The sequence below is a fragment of the Aulostomus chinensis genome, chromosome 8 (genome assembly GCF_037954235.1).
Source record: "Aulostomus chinensis isolate RoL2024-O1b breed Wild chromosome 8, RoL_Achi_v1.0, whole genome shotgun sequence".
NCBI lineage: Eukaryota > Metazoa > Chordata > Actinopteri > Syngnathiformes > Aulostomidae > Aulostomus > Aulostomus chinensis.
Window position 1 is genome coordinate 22,258,234 of NC_141327.1, and position 19,702 is coordinate 22,277,935.

At 42.2% G+C, this 19,702-nt stretch overlaps 3 protein-coding genes across 6 annotated transcripts; 1 reads left to right on the plus strand and 2 right to left on the minus strand.

Annotated features, from left to right (window-relative positions):
- The first annotated feature begins 446 nt into the window (after positions 1 to 446).
- foxe1 (forkhead box E1) lies at positions 447 to 4,425 on the plus strand. Its single transcript, XM_086211704.1, has one exon. It carries the CDS (start codon positions 720 to 722, stop codon positions 1,806 to 1,808), a length of 1,089 nt encoding a protein of 362 aa, XP_086067830.1. The 5' UTR covers positions 447 to 719; the 3' UTR covers positions 1,809 to 4,425.
- On the minus strand, positions 3,446 to 15,970 carry spag5 (sperm associated antigen 5). 2 transcript variants are annotated; one of them, XM_086211699.1, is made up of 25 exons: positions 15,833 to 15,970; positions 15,479 to 15,533; positions 15,270 to 15,398; positions 12,972 to 15,184; positions 12,689 to 12,881; positions 12,434 to 12,550; positions 11,548 to 11,640; positions 11,316 to 11,450; positions 10,561 to 10,680; positions 10,379 to 10,471; positions 9,647 to 9,781; positions 9,447 to 9,540; positions 9,190 to 9,337; positions 9,023 to 9,073; positions 8,635 to 8,809; positions 7,858 to 7,991; positions 7,341 to 7,509; positions 6,231 to 6,378; positions 5,326 to 5,560; positions 4,546 to 4,678; positions 4,374 to 4,454; positions 4,142 to 4,279; positions 3,947 to 4,021; positions 3,735 to 3,815; positions 3,446 to 3,631 (listed from the first exon to the last, which is right to left on the minus strand). In XM_086211699.1, the coding sequence occupies exons 2-25, from the start codon at positions 15,515 to 15,517 to the stop codon at positions 3,560 to 3,562; spliced, it is 5,001 nt and encodes a 1,666-aa protein (XP_086067825.1). In that variant the 5' UTR covers positions 15,518 to 15,533; positions 15,833 to 15,970; the 3' UTR covers positions 3,446 to 3,559. The 2 variants fall into 2 exon arrangements, with proteins under 2 accessions (XP_086067825.1, XP_086067826.1); XM_086211700.1 differs by lacking the exon at positions 10,379 to 10,471.
- A 751-nt stretch (positions 15,971 to 16,721) lies between these two features.
- trmo (tRNA methyltransferase O) lies at positions 16,722 to 19,594 on the minus strand. 3 transcript variants are annotated; one of them, XM_086211703.1, is made up of 7 exons: positions 19,366 to 19,594; positions 18,732 to 18,880; positions 18,424 to 18,598; positions 17,886 to 18,043; positions 17,483 to 17,689; positions 17,135 to 17,308; positions 16,722 to 16,977 (listed from the first exon to the last, which is right to left on the minus strand). In XM_086211703.1, exons 1-7 carry the CDS (start codon positions 19,452 to 19,454, stop codon positions 16,742 to 16,744), a joined length of 1,188 nt encoding a protein of 395 aa, XP_086067829.1. In that variant the 5' UTR covers positions 19,455 to 19,594; the 3' UTR covers positions 16,722 to 16,741. The 3 variants fall into 3 exon arrangements, with proteins under 3 accessions (XP_086067829.1, XP_086067827.1, XP_086067828.1); XM_086211701.1 differs by having other exon boundaries at positions 17,135 to 17,689; XM_086211702.1 differs by having other exon boundaries at positions 17,135 to 17,689; positions 18,732 to 18,876; positions 19,366 to 19,589.
- Between the last annotated feature and the right edge of the window lie 108 nt (positions 19,595 to 19,702).

Sequence of the window (19,702 nt, forward strand, 5' to 3'; positions counted from 1 at the left end):
TAAGTTACCACTAAAGAGGCCTTTTAGTGCTGAATGCCAAAACAACATGGACCATTTGGGGATTTTAAAAATAAACTGAGGTTGACTTCAGAGGTGAATTTGAATAGTAATATGTTTTGACAGTTCTGTTCAGCAAAGCTATCGTCGCAAGTAAATACTCAAAAGTGCAACCTAGAAATTCATGAGCGGATTATACAACTGCTTTAAATAAAATATTGTCAACAGACGCTATCGGGCACATCTACATTTAAAACACAACAGAACACTTGAAATAGAAATTTCCACCACAAAGTATGCAGACTTTGTAGCAGCGAAGTGAACAATAGACCCTTATACCGCAGAGGTATGTCAAGAGCATGTGATGCTTAGGGAGGTGTGGCTCCTCAGGTGCTCTGTGGAGGTAATCTTCAGGTAAAGCTGAGTGACTCATTCTCACACACACCTTAGACACCATGCGTGTCAGTCCAACAACTTAATCTCACAACATGCCTGATTTAGGACAGCGTTGATTGTAAAATAATATTTTTCCACTTTTTTGAAGACCTGCTGGATTTGGACTCTGTTGTTGTGTTTCTAGCAGGACCATGTGTTGGAGTCTTCTAGTGTTTTGATCCGATACGCTTTCCTCCATCAGTGGAAGTACTAATACAGCGCAGCAACTGAAGTAAGTTGACTTTACAATTTGTCTTTTTGGAGGCGTTTTTGAACCGTTCATAACAATGCCGGTGGTCAAAGTGGAGAAAGACTCTGCAGTGGACACATCCATGGCTGCCGCCAATCCTTCCCCGCAGATAGACGAGCAGCCGAGAGGTCGGCGGAGGAAGAGACCCCTCCAGCGAGGGAAGCCCCCCTACAGCTACATCGCACTCATATCCATGGCCATAGCCAACTCCCCCGACCGCAAGCTGACACTGGGGGGGATCTACAAGTTCATTACAGAGCGCTTCCCCTTCTACAGGGACAATTCAAAGAAATGGCAGAACTCCATCCGACATAACTTGACTCTAAATGATTGTTTTATCAAGATCCCTCGAGAGCCGGGGCGCCCGGGGAAGGGCAACTACTGGGCCTTGGACCCTAACGCTGAGGACATGTTTGAGAGTGGCAGTTTCTTGAGGCGCAGGAAGAGGTTTAAGCGATGTGACTTAAGCACCTATGCTTCATATGTGCATGAGACACCAGCTTTCTCTCCGGTCCAGATTGCTAGATCAGCAGCTTACACCAACTCAGTCTACAACAACATGACTGTCAGTCCATCCTACGGGCAGCAGTTCTCTTCTGCCTACTACCCCACCCCATCTCCTCCTGGATTTGGGCCTGCTCAGACCCGCATGTTCAGCATCAATAACCTCATTGGACACCATACTCCAGCCAGTATGCTGGGAGGTCAAGGGTCGGAGGTGGTGCAGCCACCCAGCCGGAGCTTCAGTCCAGAGGGGCTTCCAAATGGAACTGGTCCCTGCAACCTTGGACCAGCTGGTTTCCAAAATCAACCGTGCGGCGGTACCGTGCCGTCCCGTTCTACCGCACACCCAGGGTTCACCTACTCGGGGCCAAACAGTCACCCACACCACCATGCCCCTCAGGGCTCATATGGACAAGGCCACAGCCAGGGGTACGGGGCAACCGGTCGTCTCCATTCATCGGGTCAACAGGAGACGATGGACCACTACGGCAGAGTCTCCCCAGTGCATCTGGGCTCTTTCTCCCAGTACAACAGTGCTGTAGGTCCGATCACCAACACTGGGGGTTACCTGAGACACCCAACATACCCCGGGAATATGGACAGGTTTGTGTCTGCCATCTGAGAAGGTAGAGGGAGCTGCATTTGAGCATCATGTTACTGCATCATAAGAGACCACCGATGGCACTAAGTGGGCTGGATATGTCCTCTGTGCACATTTGACACCTACTGAGGAAAAAAACTGAATGACATTTTAAAAACACCTCTCGTAACACAACTTCTTTCCCATATTAACCCTACGTGCCATTTATTTTACCACTAGATACACACTTAAAAAAAAATAATCAAAGGGTCTCTCCCCAGCTTGTGTAATTTCTTTTCTAATGTGTGTGGTTGCAAACTTTATTTGGTCTTGAATTGAATGTGCAAGTTAAATATTTACTGGTGAGTTTAAGTGTCAGATTGTGACGTGTTTGTGTAACTTATTGGGCTTCATGGTCGTAGGCTTTGCAATAAGTGGGCTTGTATGAAGAACATTGGCTTTAGTATGTTGCATGTGTTTGGTTGCAAGATAAAAATGCTTATTAAGTTGCCATTTTGTAAATAAAAAAAAATCACATTGCCCTTTTTTTTTCCCCCTTGCAAGCATAAATTATTTGGTATTACAAGAGCAGAGCAAAAATATCACCCTCAAATTACTTTTATCGTCTCCAAGGGGAACTTGGTTTACAGTTTGCACTAACATGCATCTGCAGTAGGGAATACAACAACCTGTCATTGCTTTCGCATTTGTATTCGCCTTGATTTCTGTATGGTTTCAGCTCAGCTGGTTTGAAGTGTTGTCTGGAGCCGCAGCGAGACACTGATGCAGCACTCAAACTCAGTTCATCTACAGCAAAAATGAATCTAACTGTACTCATTTTAGCCTATAAAGTCAAGTAGCCTTTAATCACGAAAAAACAAACCTAGAGCCTCCTCCACGTGAAGTCTGACGAGATGAGACTCGTGAGGACAAGCTTCATTGTGGTGGAACACTTGAAGAGGAAAAAGCTTTAGTGAAAGCTTTGTGATTTGATGATTCACTGCAGGATTCTTCTAAAAACAAAAAAAAGGTCCTAGATTTTCTTGAGTGCTGTGGAATCTTAAAATCTATGTGGATTAGATCAGGATAAGAGTAATAAGCATTAAAGCTCTAAAATGCTCTGTGATTTAATGACCTGATAAAACAAATATAACCGTTGATACAAAATAAAGACCTACGTTGGCAATCTTGTTCAAACTTCAGCGTGTAGCTTGTTCCAGCTTCGCGGCACCTGTTGCAATTTTCACTGAGGATTATTGAACGGTACCACAAAAACTGGAAGTTGTCGTTATTTTTGTTTTACCATAATTTATGATGAGCAGGCATAATATACTCACGTCCCAAAATAAGTGTATTGTTCGTCACATGGCCAACTGTCGAGCTAACTGGTTGAATAACCTGAACAGATGACTTACAATCAATGTGCCAATATAGAAAAATATACAATTATTACGATTCTATTTGCCTGGTCTACAATATAAACACATTTAATTATAACTTCTAAAAATGGCAGAATATCTTGTTTCTTCCTATCTAACTTTAAGCACAAAAAAATATCCGTGTACTCAGCAAACAGTATGTTGCATTTAAAGCAATGGGAGCTCAGGTGTGCTGCTGTAAATATTAACTTCGTACAGGAAAAAAAAGGCATTACATGAAAGCAAATTGTAAAAAGAAACCAAGACATCATCAGATTTTAAAAATGTACTTTAATAATACTAAAGATAAGAACACAGGACAAACTGAAGGAGAACACGCACATAAATACAATTAAAACAGGTGACCTCAACATGTCAACCGATATACTTAACAAGCTGTTGGATTTGTTCACAATTCTGTACATCCTCCGGCAAGGACAGCAATATCTACATGGGGGGGGGGGGAAATATATAAATATATTAATCAAGTTAAATATTTACTTCATGTGAACTCTTGACGGCAGGGCAAACAATATCAAGCAGCGCTCACCTCTCGGATTTTATTTATCATGTTGTTTAACATGTGAAGCTCATTCTCACTCTTCTGCTGGTTGGTCTGGTAAATGACTTGCTGTTGGGGTGTTACAGCATAGTGAACAAAGTGGCTCTTACACATACGAAATGGATCTGACATCCTTTACCGCTACAATTTAGAGAGGACATAAAAAAGTTGCTGGGAATGTAGGCTAACCCTGTACTTACGTGTTTTTTTGCTCTTTCAAGGAGTTTAGATCTGGCCTGCTGCGCCTCCTGCAGGCTCGCCTTCAGTCGCTCCACCTAAGGATCAAGTCAAAGAGCTGTCAGTTAGAGAACCTGAGCTGAGGAAGAAACTGAAAACTTAAAGTTCAATTTGATTTTATGAATAAAAGCATAAAATTCCCCTCTCCGTAAACACACCTCTTTCAATAACTGGATCTTCTCCTCCATGAAGTTGGCCGACTGGCCGCCAGCTTTCTTCAGCTCCGCTCGCATGAATTCTGTCTCTACCAGCGACTGCTGGAGTGAGCGACGAAGCTCAGCCTCCCTCCGCAGGTCCTACACAAAATAACACAACGTGTGCGTTAATAGTTCCATCAAGTATTTCTGATACATTGTTTTAGAAAAGAGTCGTTCAGATGTTGAGCCTTACATTATACTCTGTCTTGTGTTTGGATACAAGCTCCTGGGCCTCAATCAGCTCTGCCATCAACTGTTTTATCATTTTCTCATCCTGTGAGAAGAAAAACTATTTGTTTCTAAGCAATAAACAACATTTTAACAGAGAAATCCAGCCTGCCACTTTAAAATTCCACCGTTCTGACCTGAGCTTTCTGCTGCAGTGCCTGATTGCCTCTCTCAGCCAGGATCTTGAGACTCTCCACTTGGTTCTTTAACTCCAGCACTTGTGCCTCATGTTTCCAGGTTGCAGCCTGTTGCTCCACCTCAAGGCCACCGCTGGAATCATGAATTACATGTTGAAGAGGAATCGAGCATCAACAATGCAGTTTTTCTAGATGAGACCTTTTACTAACTGGAAAGAAAAATTCAACTAAACCACTAAAACCTCAAAAGCAAAAAGATCCAGAAATCATTCTCTAGAATTATGACTATCACTATTGATACCAAACTGAAGGCTCTTTGCTGACACTATTGTGTTTTTAAAATGAGAAGATTTCAAGTAAATTAAAGGGTCAGATGTCAAACGCCGGGCGTAAGTAGCTGTTAGAAACTTTTACTTTGTAACAGCAGTTGATCTAGCTCTGATTATTGATTCATTCTCTGTCAGCACTGATGAGTAGGCAGCTGTCGCTGAGACGAAGTTCAATCACTTCATAAGATTAAAAAAAAGGTCAAATATTTACAGGTTTCAAGCCGCTCCATTGAGGCTTTCTGCTTTTCCTCTTACTTCAGATTGCCAGAAAAACAAATCTGAACATACGGTGTCTTTTGTCTTTTTCAACATGTCGTGACTTGACTGTTAACTTGGAGTGGAAGGTAATCAATGACAGAAAATAACTAGTAGTTCGTAGTAGAGATGTAAAGAACAACCCATCTCATAAGAAAAGGTGTATTTCCCCATCCCCCTTCCTTCCAGCTCTTACACACTGTTACGCAGCTCCTCCAGCTGAGCCTCCTTCCGCTGCTGCGTCAGCTTCATAGAGCTGATGAGCTCTGTGACGGTGCCGTCGAGGTCTGCTAGCAGGTCTGATATGCTGCTTTGGTCGTCCTCCACCTCAAACTCCTGTGTAGTCTGATTCTGTTTGGGGGCGATGGCTGCAATGCGTGTGAAGGCGCTGGTCTCACTGAACAACCCTTCACTGTGGGACTTGGACATGTCTAAAGAGACAACGAGCCAAGACTTTGATGTTTTTACCGTCCAAAATCATCATCAGGTTAAGTTTGTAATTACATTTGCAGCCCTAATATGACAGCCACGCATGAATTCATGGGCTACATGTTAATATGTTGACTCAAAATTAAACAGCTGTAAATTTAGAGGCAAATGTTACCAGGACAGAGAGAACGTATGTGTTCAAGTATAAACGATGACTACATGAATCAAACAGCTGTCACTCACCTCACTGTGCAGTCATGGCTCGTAACACCACTTACACCTCGAGGGTGATGGTCACTGTGAGGTTAAGTAGCTGGTTCTACTCTGACCTCGTGCTGATATCTGAGCTCTTCAACCAGGAATAATGAGACACTGTAGCACGACTGAGCAGCGGCCCAAAAAAACTTAGAGGAAACTCTAATTCAGAGTTTCAGCTTCCAGCTCATGCTAAGGAAGAAGTATATCTTTTTCCTTGAGCTACATTGTAACATACATTGTAGGCTACACCAAGTGTGGAATATGAGCGGTTAGCTTGTTTTGATATCTGTGATGAGATGACTTCTTTATTTGGTCATCCGCTCCAGCACAGCGCACCTCATAACTGCTCAGGACTCCGTTTTTGGAGGTGGTTTAGTAAACAGATGTTTGAAAGCGTTTTACTTTGCTACGTACCTGGTTGAGCAGGGGTCTCTGACTGCACCTCATCCTGCTTCTCAGCAGTTAATGCAACCATGACGCTGTCTACGAAGGAACTGGAGGGGTGACGACGCTCAGTGGTGTGAATTGGCTGAGAGCCTGTATCCTTCTTTAGGTCTGGTTCCTGAGGGGGAAAAAAGGAAACCTGTCGTCAAGGAAAAATAGGTGAAAGTGCTGTGGTCTTACTTGTAGCTCCTTTTAAATTCTGCCATAGAATGATTTCATTAGTGTTCTAAAGGGTGATGAGGGTTGACACCGCAGGTAAAGTGCATTTATGCAGCTCTCATTATCACTGAGTTACAATCGCAACACGAGTGGAAAAATTCATCTCAAGGACTATTAACCACAACTCGGAACACATTCTACCGATAGGATTTTGTGAGGTGAGGAGAAGGGACGGATATGTGATTGAACTGTATTTCTTTTAAGGCTTTTTCCATCACATAAACTCTTCCAGAGGAACAAGAAACTTATGACAATCACCTTTAATTCTAAATGAATCTATAATTTACAAAATGAACATTTTGTCCGCTCCATTACTGTGGAGCTCCTGACTCATCCCACTGGTTTCTTTATGATGTCTGGACGTGACGAAGCAATTCACCTGTGGTGATAAAAGGTTGGGGTCTTTTTTCAAATTCTTCCTCTAAATAACTGCCTGCGGATACTAAAGATTTAGAGTTGTGAGAAGTTTCTGAAGCCATATTTGGACAAACACAGCCTCAAACAGTGTTGATCTTTAGCTACACCACTAGATGTGGCTCGTGCCTACATAATGTTCCTTGAAGTCATTTCCATATTGGCTTCATTTTTCAGACTTGAAAGTTATGTCCAGCTCTTTGGAAATCTAGTTCTTGTACGATAGTTCTGGATATTAAAAAGAAAATACACTCCCTGCCATGGGTTAGTTCTTTTCAACGGTTCAGTAACTTTAGTGAATAGGTCAGCTGATGACAGAGCACAAACAACTCATAAATTATTGTCAGTTGACACCAGAACCACTGACTTTTAGTTCTGAATACAGCTCAATTGGTATCTGGAACTGTCTGGTTTAGTGGGTAGTATTCTACAGTTCCAGTAAGTTACCTCCTCTTTGAGAGCTGCATGGAGCTCGTTGGTCACTCCTCGAAGTGTGTGATGCAGCAGCGTAATTTCCGTGACTGCCTGAGCAATCTTGTCTTCAAGCTCCTGCTGGGTTGCACTGGCTCGGACCCTTGTGGCATCCAGTTGTTCCTGCAAACTTCTGTTCTCAGAGCTGCAAACACACATTAACGGATGTAAATTAGCATACAGACTAAATACTGCATATTATAGGAAACGCTTTTCTTGAGATTAGCACAAAATGTGTTTAACTGTAACTCAATGCAGAATTAAGGCTGCTCAAAACACGGATTTCATTCTCAATTAGCAAACTGGATCATATACAAAGTCCCAGCAGAGATATTTGTGTCTTTTTTATCGAATTCTTGCACTTCTATGTATAGCTTACCAAAGCTGAAGCAAAGCTTTGCTGATATAAAGAAAATGCATTAGTAAAATTGAGATGATGAAGTTAGATAAATGGAAACATTACAACTCAAAGTAAGTGTGAGAGAGAACTTACTGAAGTTGACCAAGTTCCCCTTTTAGGTCCTCACACTGAATGTTCCTCTCCCGGAGACTCTGCAGGTTGGCCCTCAGCATGCTCTCACTTTCAGCCATCTGCTCCCTGGCCAACTCGTTTTCTATCTGTAAGAACTGATGCACATACCACAGGAAATCAAATCAAAATTTTACTCAAAAAAAACAAAACAAGACAAAACAGAAGTCACATCCTACTCACTATCCCTTCGTGTTGGCTCATTCATTTCTAGCATGACCATCTTGAAACCGGCTGCTAAAGTTTGTAGGTTTTCCGCAGCCCAAGTCTGTACTCATAATTTGTGAGGGTTCAGTCATGCTGCTATCTTCTGAATACTGAACACACCAATCCAAAAGGAAAGTTTGAGAAGAATACAACGCCTCCATGACGTTAGAACAAGGAATCATTCAACAATGATTTATGTCCAAAGTACATCACATATGTTTATAGATTTATTTATTATTATTTAGTTTAAGAATTGCCACAGTATTTGTGGAATGTGTGCTGTGTTTTATTAGTGCTGCCTCTGAATCTCCCTCCTGAATCAATAAAGTATCTATCTATATCTATATTTTTAAATTCTTAAGAAATCTCTTAGCTTTTCCCCTGCAAATTGCACTTAAGAGTAGATAGATTAATATTATTCCAAACTATGATAACATTTTCGTTAGGGCTCCTCAGTTGAACATAACACAGGGTCACACATCTTCCTAGAGGACCTTAACATTCCTGTATCATCCAAAACACACACAAGCTAACCTCATTCATTTCCCGCACACCGTTCAGTTGTGCACAAACATCCTGAAGCTGCTGGATCTGCACGCTCTGTGATCGGGAGAATTCCTGCAGCTGGCTGAGCAGCTCCTCATTCCCGGCCAGAGCCTGACTCAACGCACGCACCCGCTGCTCCGACTGGCCAAGACGTGACTCCAACCTGGACACACACACACAAGTAAACAAGATGAAGAGGTCACATGCTCTTTTATGAATGCTAACTTCTTCATATACAGTTTATTGTACAATATATGCTGACAATGAACATAATTTATCTGACAAATTTTCTTTGCTCATTTTGTCTGTGCTACTAATTTGCCCAATGCAACCTGATAAATTTTCTTAATGTGAAGACAGATTTGTCACCACTTACTCGTCTGCCTGGTCCTTGACTTGGCTGAAGTCCTTCTGTGACAATAGCAACCTGAAACGACATCATCTTTAAGCTTCTTGCTGTATTCGAGTGCACTTATTTGCCATTAAATCCTAAAGAATTTTCCATTCGTTTTCAAGACAACAGTTTCGTTGTGGAAATCATACTTTTCAGTCTCAGCAGCGAGGGCATGCTCCAGGAAGGTGTGGGACGCCAGTGTGGAGGACACCGTGGCAGACATTTCAGTCACCTTCATCTCCAACTGAGATCGTTCTTCCTCTTTGACTGTGAGCTTCTGACGCAGCACGCCCATCTCTGAAACATACCAAGGGAGAAAAGTCAGCAATTCTACACTCCAATAATCTTGAAGTCATTTTAGAAGATGATAAAGTTGCTTGTTTCAAAAAGCAAATCAAGATTTTACCTGAGGTCAAAATTGTCACCTGCAGATTTAAATCACCGATCTCTTCACTGGCAGTTTGAAGAGTCACTTTCGCTTGGTTCAAGTCTTCCTCCATCTGTTTAATGACAGTTTGTCACCGTCATGGTTTACAAACATCACTCATGTCTGTGTGAGCAGATGTATGGCAGTTACTGTCCCAATGAAATGAGAAGACATCTGACCTGTCCTCTCTCCTCAAGAGCTTGGTCTCTTGCAATAACATGCTCGTCTCGCTCTCTCAGAGCAGCCGCTGCCTTTTCATTCAGCTTCACAAGCAAGGGAGTTGTCCTGCAGAGCAGGCTCCTGACCAAACACAGCTGTGAACAAGATGACCACTCAACCCATCAGCAGAGTAAACATTAATACTCGCAGAACAAGTTGCAATTGGACAACTTCAAGCGTGGGACTTTTCATTGTACATTTGATCATGATTACTTAGAACTGGCAGGTCCTATGGCAGGAGACAGCAAATACTTTAAAAAATATTAAAATATTAGAAGATTGTTGGTTTCTAGATCATTTGGACAATCAGGCCTTTTTTTTTTAAGGGAATACATTGCTACAAGCCTAATCCTAAACTTAAGATCAAGTTTTTCAAAACTTCCAAGATTTTGCTCCATCAAACCATGTTGATGCTTGTAGCCATCAGTAACAGCCAGGTACCAAACCTTTTGTTGGTTCTGTTCTTCGCGTTCAGATTTTGGTCATTCCAGCTTATCTCTTTCAGCACAAGAATGTGAAGTAACTGTTTGATGCTTATAATCGTTAAGATCCAAGTTGATACCTTCTCTTAATAGTTGTTACTCACCTTTCATCTCTCCTCCCTTATGAACATGGAAAAAAAACATCAAACTCACTCCTATTAGCAGTTCTTAATGAGTCTCTTTTATACAAAAAAAAGTACATGAACATACTTCTGTAATCAAACTGGACTGATCCTTTGAAGTTTGCGACAGAAGATCAGAAGCAGAGTTCAGCATTTCAGTGCAGGCCTTGTTTAATTTAACCTGCATTAATAGAAAAAATTAAACAAATTACAAACACCTCCATGGAGGTGATGACTGTTGTGTTATTTGGGTTTGTTTGTTCTTTGTACCTGTTCTGGGAAAGTTGTGTTTAGGGCAGCCAGGAGTTCTTGCTGAGACCCCAAACCCTTCTGCAACTCTGATATTTCTGTGGCACAGTGTGTCCTCAGCTGATCCATCACACTGAAGGCCTGGAAACAGTTTATCGTGATGAATGCTCTTGGAATAAATGCAAAGGAAAACACAGGTGACCTCAGAAGACCATATCATTAATCTGTGCTTTAAGGAGGGAAGTACTGCACACTAAACCATGTTTTGGAGCTATAAACTAAATATTACTGCACTGAGGTGAAACACATCAATACTGGTGATGGTACTTTTCATTTCAAAATATATTCCAATTTAGATAAATCATTCATTAACTGCTAGCAATGAATATTTGCTAACATTAGTCTTCTAACCTACGACACAACTCTGCCTCCATGCTCGCATGTATTTTGCATGAGAGGCGGATGGAGCAGCTCCGAGAGCTTCTGCTTCGAGCACTCTGCTGGGAAGCGAACGCTACTTTCCTTCTCTCCACCTCTCATGACAAATAGGAAAAGTGACATGGTGAGAGGGAACGGCATGTTACAGCTCTGGCTGATATACTAATGCTCCCTTTAGAGGATTCTGAAGGAGGAAGGTCATCCACTTCTACAAGCCCATTCTGTGTTTCTCCAATTTCCCCAGATCCTCTCACTGAAACATAAACATGGAGCCAGAAACAAATCCTCCATTGAACCTCTGAGGCACATGGCAGTTATAGATTAATCACTGTGCTTACAGCCTCCTTAGCTGTGAAGGCCACCTCCATCTGTGTCTTCATGTCATTTCTTTGCTGAAGAGCGTCTTTGACCCTCTGCATCATGCGTGTCTGTGTCCCCGTTGACTTCTCAAACAATGACTTCATCTCATGATACTAAACGACAGGGGGAGAATACATGCCAAGTACACAATTAACAAACATGATGCTGTACTGGAATTCACTGGTGATTGATAAAGTATTATTTACATACATGTGAAACAAGACTTTGATGATCTTCTCTGACAAGGTCTTCCATTTGCCTCATGTTAGCGAATGCATCATCAGTGTCGCTGGACAAACAAGTCTGTTGGGACAAATGCGCACACATGCTCACATGTCTCATTTGATAGTGTGATCATTCATCATAAATCTAACTTTTAGTTATGGCTTCTCTGAACATGTTGTTTACCAAGCCATTTCTGTTTCTGTGTTGATAAAAAATACATTCAAACAATGACAAACACAATTAACTGTTACTAATAAATGATGATGTAAATGATTAAATACTGAAGATTAAAACTGGAATATGATTGATGCTGCAAGAAAAGGGTGAAAAATGACATGGCAGTTATAGGGTTTTATAGATATTTTATAGTTTTATTTATAGTTACTGTAAATAGAGGCTTGTTTTTTTTGTTTGTTTGTTTTTCTTATCCTGCGATACGTTGTGATGACAGTTTTCCTCTCAACCAAACTATAATCCTTTCCATTCACTGTAGCACTGAACATAATGTGTTATAATTTATTAGTTTTTAGCTCAAAATCATGATGTTTGGGGACGACTAAGCATGTGGCCAGATAAAGACTTGTATCATGCCTGCTAACTTGTTTAAGAATTTGTAAAGACATTTTTGGGCCTTTTGTTGATGTTGTTAGCTGTCAGTCACCATCAGCTTCAAGCCAAACATATGTTGCTGGCACTTTCTGCATTCTAGAGTCCCCAAAAAAGTAGTGCAGGAGGGGAAATCATCTTTGTGAGCACAAGACACCTATTTGTAAGTACCTGAAAACACACAATAAAAACCAACTGAAAAGTATCACTTTAACATTCACTAATAAAAGATGTGAACATGTCAGTACATTTCTTATTGTCTCACCATGGTGACCCGCATGTCCTGCATACACTGGACAAGATTCTGCAGGGAACTTCCATCTTGCTCCAATTCAGCAATCCTGTTCAATGCTGCCAAATACAGGTCTCTGTGCATTGTGGTCTACATGAAATGGAAAGGAAATAGTCCATTAAAATGTGGCCTAAATGAAAAAAAAATTGTCCTAGCTTTAACAGAAACTGAACGTAGTACGGAGACTAAATTTGATTCTGAAATGTCCTCTATCTGCTTGTGAATTACCTGGCTGAGTTCTGTGTGGTCTGTCTGCACCACTTTCTCCCTGAGGTCTGAAGGTGGCAGGCAGGGGGGAGGACATCCATGTGTTCGAGCAACAGCCAACTGCTGCACAAGGGCCTCCACCATAACCATGCTAGATGTTAACCTCAGCTCTAGCTCTTGTCTTGGGAGACACTCCAAGCTGCCTGGAGGCAAACTGAGATGACAATGAAAGAGGCAAAACAGTGAGAAGCAAACAAAAGGGACCCTCACTCGTGTCCTAATCCCAACATGAGCTAACACTTACTTCCACAGGAGAGGGTCGGTAAGAGTGCAGGCATCGGCCACCGGGGGTCCAGATGTATTGAGGCTGTGGTCTAACATTTTGACTGGAGTGGTGCCCACACAGACACTGTGGAACTCTGCAGGAGGAGCTCTCACTGATGCGACTGCAGGGGCAACAGGAGGTGGGACAGGAGAGGAAAAGGCAGCCAGTCCCATCTTTCCTGACGCCAACATGAGAAACTCAGCCATCTGCCGGAGCTGCTGCTGCAGTGGACCATCTGGAATCAAAGGGTTTTCAAGAACTGGCTTCTCTACTTCTGACTTTGGTGCTGCACAGGGCTTCTTGTCCAAATCCTCCACTGGCTCTGTGACTGGCCCTGGCTGGGGCTTGTGAACTAGAGCAGTAGAATTGAAGAGAGGACGAGACATAGGGCTGTCTAAGTGTTCTGTCCATAACCCGGTAGGGTCTCGGGTCACAGGAGCCAAGAAGCTCTGCTCACCTTCGAGAGCAGAATCGTCAGCTAAAAACGGGGCCACCGCAGGATCCTTGTGGGCCTTGAATACAGACTGAGAGGCTCTCCTAACCATAGGACTGAGGATTCCAAATGGTAAAGCTGATGCTACTGAGGGACATTCCGACAGTACTTTCAAAACATCAGGGAGCGTTTCTACAAGCAGCTTTTCTGCAGAGTTAGGAGGAATAGGCCCATTTGATGAACCAAGGGCGCTGTCTTTTGCTTCATTGGTCTGACAGAGTTCACTGCTGGGATGCACATGAGGATCCTGTTCTGGTTGCTGCTCCTCCGCCACCAATGCAGGACTCTTTAATGATGCCATATTGCTGCAGTAAGACTCTGTTTTATGAAGTACAGAAACACTTTCAGCAGGCTCTATGGAGAGCTTTTCTGGTGTTTCTTGGACTGCTAAATGAACAGGTTCATTATCCAGAGCTCTTAAAGATGAATCAGTCAGTGAAGATGCACTAACAGCTGGCGAGCGAGTGTCTACCACAGCTTCATCGTCCTCCATATGGATGTTGGGCTGTTCATGGGTCTCTTGAATGTGATCCTGTGTGTTAAAGGTAGGTATGCTGCTGTTATCCAAGGGTTGGCTGATCTGCACTTGCTCTTTAGGCAGAGGAGGCATCTTTTCAGGCAACTGGATGTCACCTGATGGTTCACCTTCACCCTCAGCGCTGTTGAAAGTGCCAGAAGAAACAACCTCTTGCTTGCTCATATTTCCGTTAGGTACCATATCATCAGGCCCACCAAGGCTGTGTGATTCTTGGGCAGCAAGAAAGTTGCAAGTTGAGGTTTGAGGACCATTTTCATCCATATTGCTGTATGGGTGATCTAAATGATCGCTGCTGGGATGCACATTGAGACCACAAGGTAACATACTTGGATCTGTACCGTGACTGAATGACTCACTGCGGTCAGTAGGTAAAAGGATGGTCTCATCTGCTATTTTAATGCCATCTGAAAATTCTATCTCACCCCCCGTGCAGTTAAAATGCTTGTAGGTTACATCACCCAGTCCTTCTCTAGGTATTTCAGAACCATGTGTGGTCACGGAGACGGTGGCAACAGTGGCAGCACCGTTTTCACTGCAACAGTAAGGATGCTCAAAGTGTTCTGCTCGACCCAGCTGGCAAGAGTCGAAATCTTTGCTTGAGTTTGCACTGTCATCTTGAGCGAGCTCTCTGATCTCGTCTTTGGGCAGAGGAATTGTCTCATCTCGCAGTTTGGTGACATCTGAAACTTGTACCTCACCTCCATCACAGACAAAAGATTTCCAGGTGATGTTGTTTTCTCCGCTGCAGTCATTCGGAACGACTTTGTAATCCCCTGTGTCACATTCACCATCCAAATCTCCAGAGGATTGTGAAACATCTGGTTTTACACTGAGATATGCTGCACTGATGTCAACAGAAGAAACATCTTCCATCTCAGGAATGTAGTAAGGATGCTCTATGTGGTTACTGCAGGACTGAATAATCATACTGTCAGAGATGACTGTATCCTCTGTCTGGCAAGTGTTAGTCACAGTTTGGTCCATGGGCAAAACAATTGTTTCTTCAGCACACAGTGAAGATTCTGAAATCTCGACTTCACCACCAGCACAAATGAAGGATTTAAATGTTACATCTCCACAAGGTGTTGCGGTGGACTGAGTCGTGTTGGATGAAGGGGGGGTGTGCGGGGGTGGTTCTGAGTCACAAAGAGAAGCATCTCCCTGTTGATCAGAATGACTTGATCATTAGAAAACATAGTAGAAACGTGTAATGAATGAGTCTTTCAAAGTGTTGCAATCAACTCACATTTGTTGCTTTCAGAGCATCTGTATTGCACAGTGATTTTGACTTGGCCCTTAATGCTGGAGTTGACAGATGCTGATTGACATTCTCCAGGCTTCTCAAAGGGGTACGATCACCATATCTGCTAGAAGGCTGGCAACAACAGAAATGATATTAAGATCTTGCATGGTCGAAATTCAACCCTGTGCATTATGCAGGGTAACTAGTCTTACCGAGCCTTCCCAAAAAGAGCTTGACTTCGAGGACGACATGAGTGCTGGGAAACGCCTGTTAAAACAACAAGGACGTAATTTCCCCAAATTAAACCAGGAACTGCTTCTGTTTGACGCTAAAGGATTACATCTTAACAAAATAACTTCACTTAGTTACCGAGTGCTTCAGCTGACTGAAAAATATACACACTAGTCTTAATAGCGCACGTACAATGAGCTGAACCAAACTACCGTCGCTAAAAAATGTTAGCCACGACACAAAAATCTAGTTAGCTAGCAAATTAACAGCAACGGTCTCATACATCGTGTAAACTCGCTAATTCAAATATTAAATAAAGTAAAAAAATACATTACCTTTCAAATGTCAATCAAACTTAATCAAATTTTTGCCAAGAATAAAATCAATTCATCTGCCGTTCAGTTGCCGTCAACCGCGTCTCATTCAAAACACAAACGTCACCGCTGCTATTGGTCCGTTTGTCTTCTTCGTTGGTAGTTTAGCACGCGGATGTGGTGTACCGAGTGTCATCTTCTGCTGCCCTCTACAGGAAGTAAACAGCTCTCACGTCGTCTCATATTGGTGTCGCCCTCTCACGTCATGTTTTTCTCAACAAAAAAAAAAATCCAAAATTTCACTGAGCAATTGTATTATTACTACGGCAAAATTAAGTAAGAACCAGCCTATTTGATAATATTTGACAGTGTTGGAAAATATCAATTAAAACATTTGACTTTATAAATTATAAATGTCTTAGTTTTGCACATTGATAAAGTGAAAACAGAGAGGTCCAATCAATCATTAACATCCATTTTATTGTTCACAAGGCACAAAGGACAAGGGACAAATTATTCCTTCCAAATCAATTAAAGCCCACAGGATGTATACATTAACATCATATCAGAATTCACCAATAGAAGAAACAGAGTCCAATCCAAACAGAAAAACTATACCTTTAATGTGAATAAAGTAGAATTAAGCAAGATGTGTCCCACAAAAAGATATGGTGGGTCAGTTCAATAACCTCAATATTTCCCACATTTTTGGTGGCATTTTCAAAAATGTTTACTGAACCACATCATTGAAATAAATTAAACCATAACCATCTAAGATTCTATAGATTTCATGAATAACACTAAATTCAAAATGATCAACTTTTATTATGCAATATAAATTTATGAGTAAACTGAATATTTTGCTTCTTGTCACACAGATAAAGTGAGAGTCTCCAACCCCCCCCCCCCCCCCCCGGCTTTCAAAGATCATCACATAGTAGCAATGTGGCGCTCAACCGGTTGAACCTGCAGTACCTCGGCAAAGCCTTGTCCAAACCAGCAGGTTATGTCTGCTGTGTCCAGGGTGAAGAAGAAGAGTCTGTCTTTGCAGCGAGTCCTCCTGTATATTGAGCGGGGGTCAGCTGACAGCACCCCCCTGATGGCAGCAGCAGCCTCCTCTGAACTCCGCAGAAACTTGAACCTTGGTCTCTCGCTTCCAAAGGATCCTGAGAGACACAGAATTGTTCCAAGAGTCTACATTGATGGCTGCTTTCGTATTAATCTCTAACACAACAGCACCCTCTTGTGGAGGAAAACATCCCCATTATATCATAGAAACCCTAAATGACTTCAAACTAAAGCACATTGTTCAAAATGACTAACCTGACAGATGTGTGGGAAGGAATTCTTCTAGCTGCTTGTCAGCATGCGGGGTGAAGCGCACCTCCAGACTGGCAACAGGAGGCTCTCTGATCCACGCAGCGATGGTACTGTAGGCGTCCTCGCCATAGCTGGGCTGCTCCGCTGACAAATCTAGAGGCTCAGTTTTCTTTGGCTCTAAAACCCCACACTTATTCTCAGAGTTTGGCTGGCAGAGGTCACTTTGCGTCACATAGGCCTTCACTTCCTCCAGCATATGGAGAAGGTCATCAGGCTGTGAGACTGAATGCGCGTTTGGAATTTGCTCTTCAGACATGTCTATTAAGAATTGTTTCTCATCAGTTCTTTCACCTGTCGGGTTTGATGGAGCATCTGTTCTATCAAGGTTCAGCGTATCTGTTGTTTCATGCAGAGATCCAGTTGGTGCCTCTGGACAACAAGGCACAAAGTCCTCAATCACGCGGGCGTGGGGGGAGTCGTACTCTGGGATGTAGGGTTTGATATCCAAGACTGGGGTGCCAGCAATCATGTCAATGCCAGACAAGTGTACAGTATCACCTGGAAGTAAAACAGAGGAATGTAATGAACTAGTGAGATACCATCTGATAGCTTATCATTTACAGTGTTTGATTACAAGTGGGATAAAAATATCTCTGTAGTCAGTTGTAATCTGAATACACTGTAATGCTCTCTCTCTCTCACACACACACAAAATATTACAGTATAACTTCTACTTTTACAACACACTACTCACCTTCAATTTTCTCCAGTTTAGCCAGAGTTAGACCCAAAACATTTGGCCGGTGTGGACTGCGAGTCGAGTACACACCCACCCTTTGACCATTCAGTCTGGGGGGCTTCACTTTAGCTTTGTAACCCAAATGTCCATTTTTGTGAAAGAGAAAGATAATCCTGCAGGGACCAAAAAGACACAACAAGTCCTTTAAAGTGAACATAAATACACAAAGTCTGAAGACCCTTTTCAACTGGCCAAAAGACCCACTTATATCTGTTTTTTTATCCGCAATGGGAAACTGAAAGAGTCCGTGAAAGCTTGTCACCGCACAACAACAGTAACCATAGAAACACTGTTCTACTGTTAGTTAATTCTATTCTCAGGTGCATTGATTGCATGCGTACAGGCACAATTGATGAAGCAGAAAGGCAACTGCTCATCTACTCACAATGGATAAAGAGGATTTTTGATTAATTCTAACAGCGAAGCACAGTACCAAACCATGACATGTAAAATGCATGCAAAGGGTAGCTGTGGCTGCCTGTAAGTGACCTACCAGACATGAGAGTACTGCTCCAGCCCCACCAGAGCGTGCTCAGGGTTATTGAAGACACTCTGCTGAATACGCAGTTCTGCCCTCGAGGGTCCACAAACGGTGGGCTGTCTGGGTGTTCCATTCTTCAGTGAGAAACAGGAACTAACGTAACCAATCGGGATTGTCTGGATGTTTCCTGTAGTGTAACAAATTCCACAATTATGTTTTTAGCTTCTTCTAGTTTCAATAATTGACCCCAAAATATCCAATATATAATTCAATTTTACCTTAATCCCTGCATTTGTATGAATATCAATAAAGTAGTTCACCTTGCTCTAAAGCAGCCTGTGGTGACGCGGGAGAAGGTGGTGCTGGTGGCCGGGCTTTGACAGGCTCACAGACGCCAGTCTCAGACACAGCACACTGAATGGACAGCATGTGTTTGCGATGAGCTCTCACTGCAGAGTCCAACATCTGTCTGGAAGAGAGAGATTTAAAAGTGGCTTTTCTACAGAATAAAAAGGCCATCTGTAATCAGATATATCTTACAACTTAAATTACATTACAAAATAGTACTCATTCACTAATATCAGCCTTCATAAACTTTTTGCTGTTCATAAAAATAAGTAATAATGACTTAAACGTCGAAATTTTCTTGTTTTTCTAACTTGTTTCACAACTTATGGTATTTGGACACTTAAGTAACAAGTAACATCTCACCTTTATGTTAATAATATACATTTGTGAGGCTAAATTTTGCGACTTTCAGTCAATGCATTTTAGACGATTAACATTCAATATATTCCTTATAAATTGATTAATTTGTTCTCTTGGAACACGATAGATAGATAGATAGATAGATAGATAGATAGATAGATAGATAGATAGATAGATAGATAGATAGATAGATAGATAGATAGATAGAATTAGATTAATAAGTTTATAATGATGATGTTAGCATACCTCAGGTTCTTGATTTCTTTTCGCATCACAGAAACCTGCTGATTCAGTTTATTTAATTGTTCTCCGCAACAATCGCACACAGGACTCATCTTTTGACGTGAATAAGAGACTTCCTCAGACTCCAGCTTCTAGCTAGCTGCTAAACAGCAACAAACAGCATGCTACTGATGCTTGTCCGTCTTCTTCCCAGCCGGCATTTCTGGCAGGTCAGATGCCGCGTGGCTCTATACTGCCCTCCGCAGTTCGACAGGTAACTTACATGCTGGACTTCTTGGCCTGCAAGGAGCGTTCACGTGACATTGACATGGTGGAGCCTTTAATCACTTATTCATCTGTT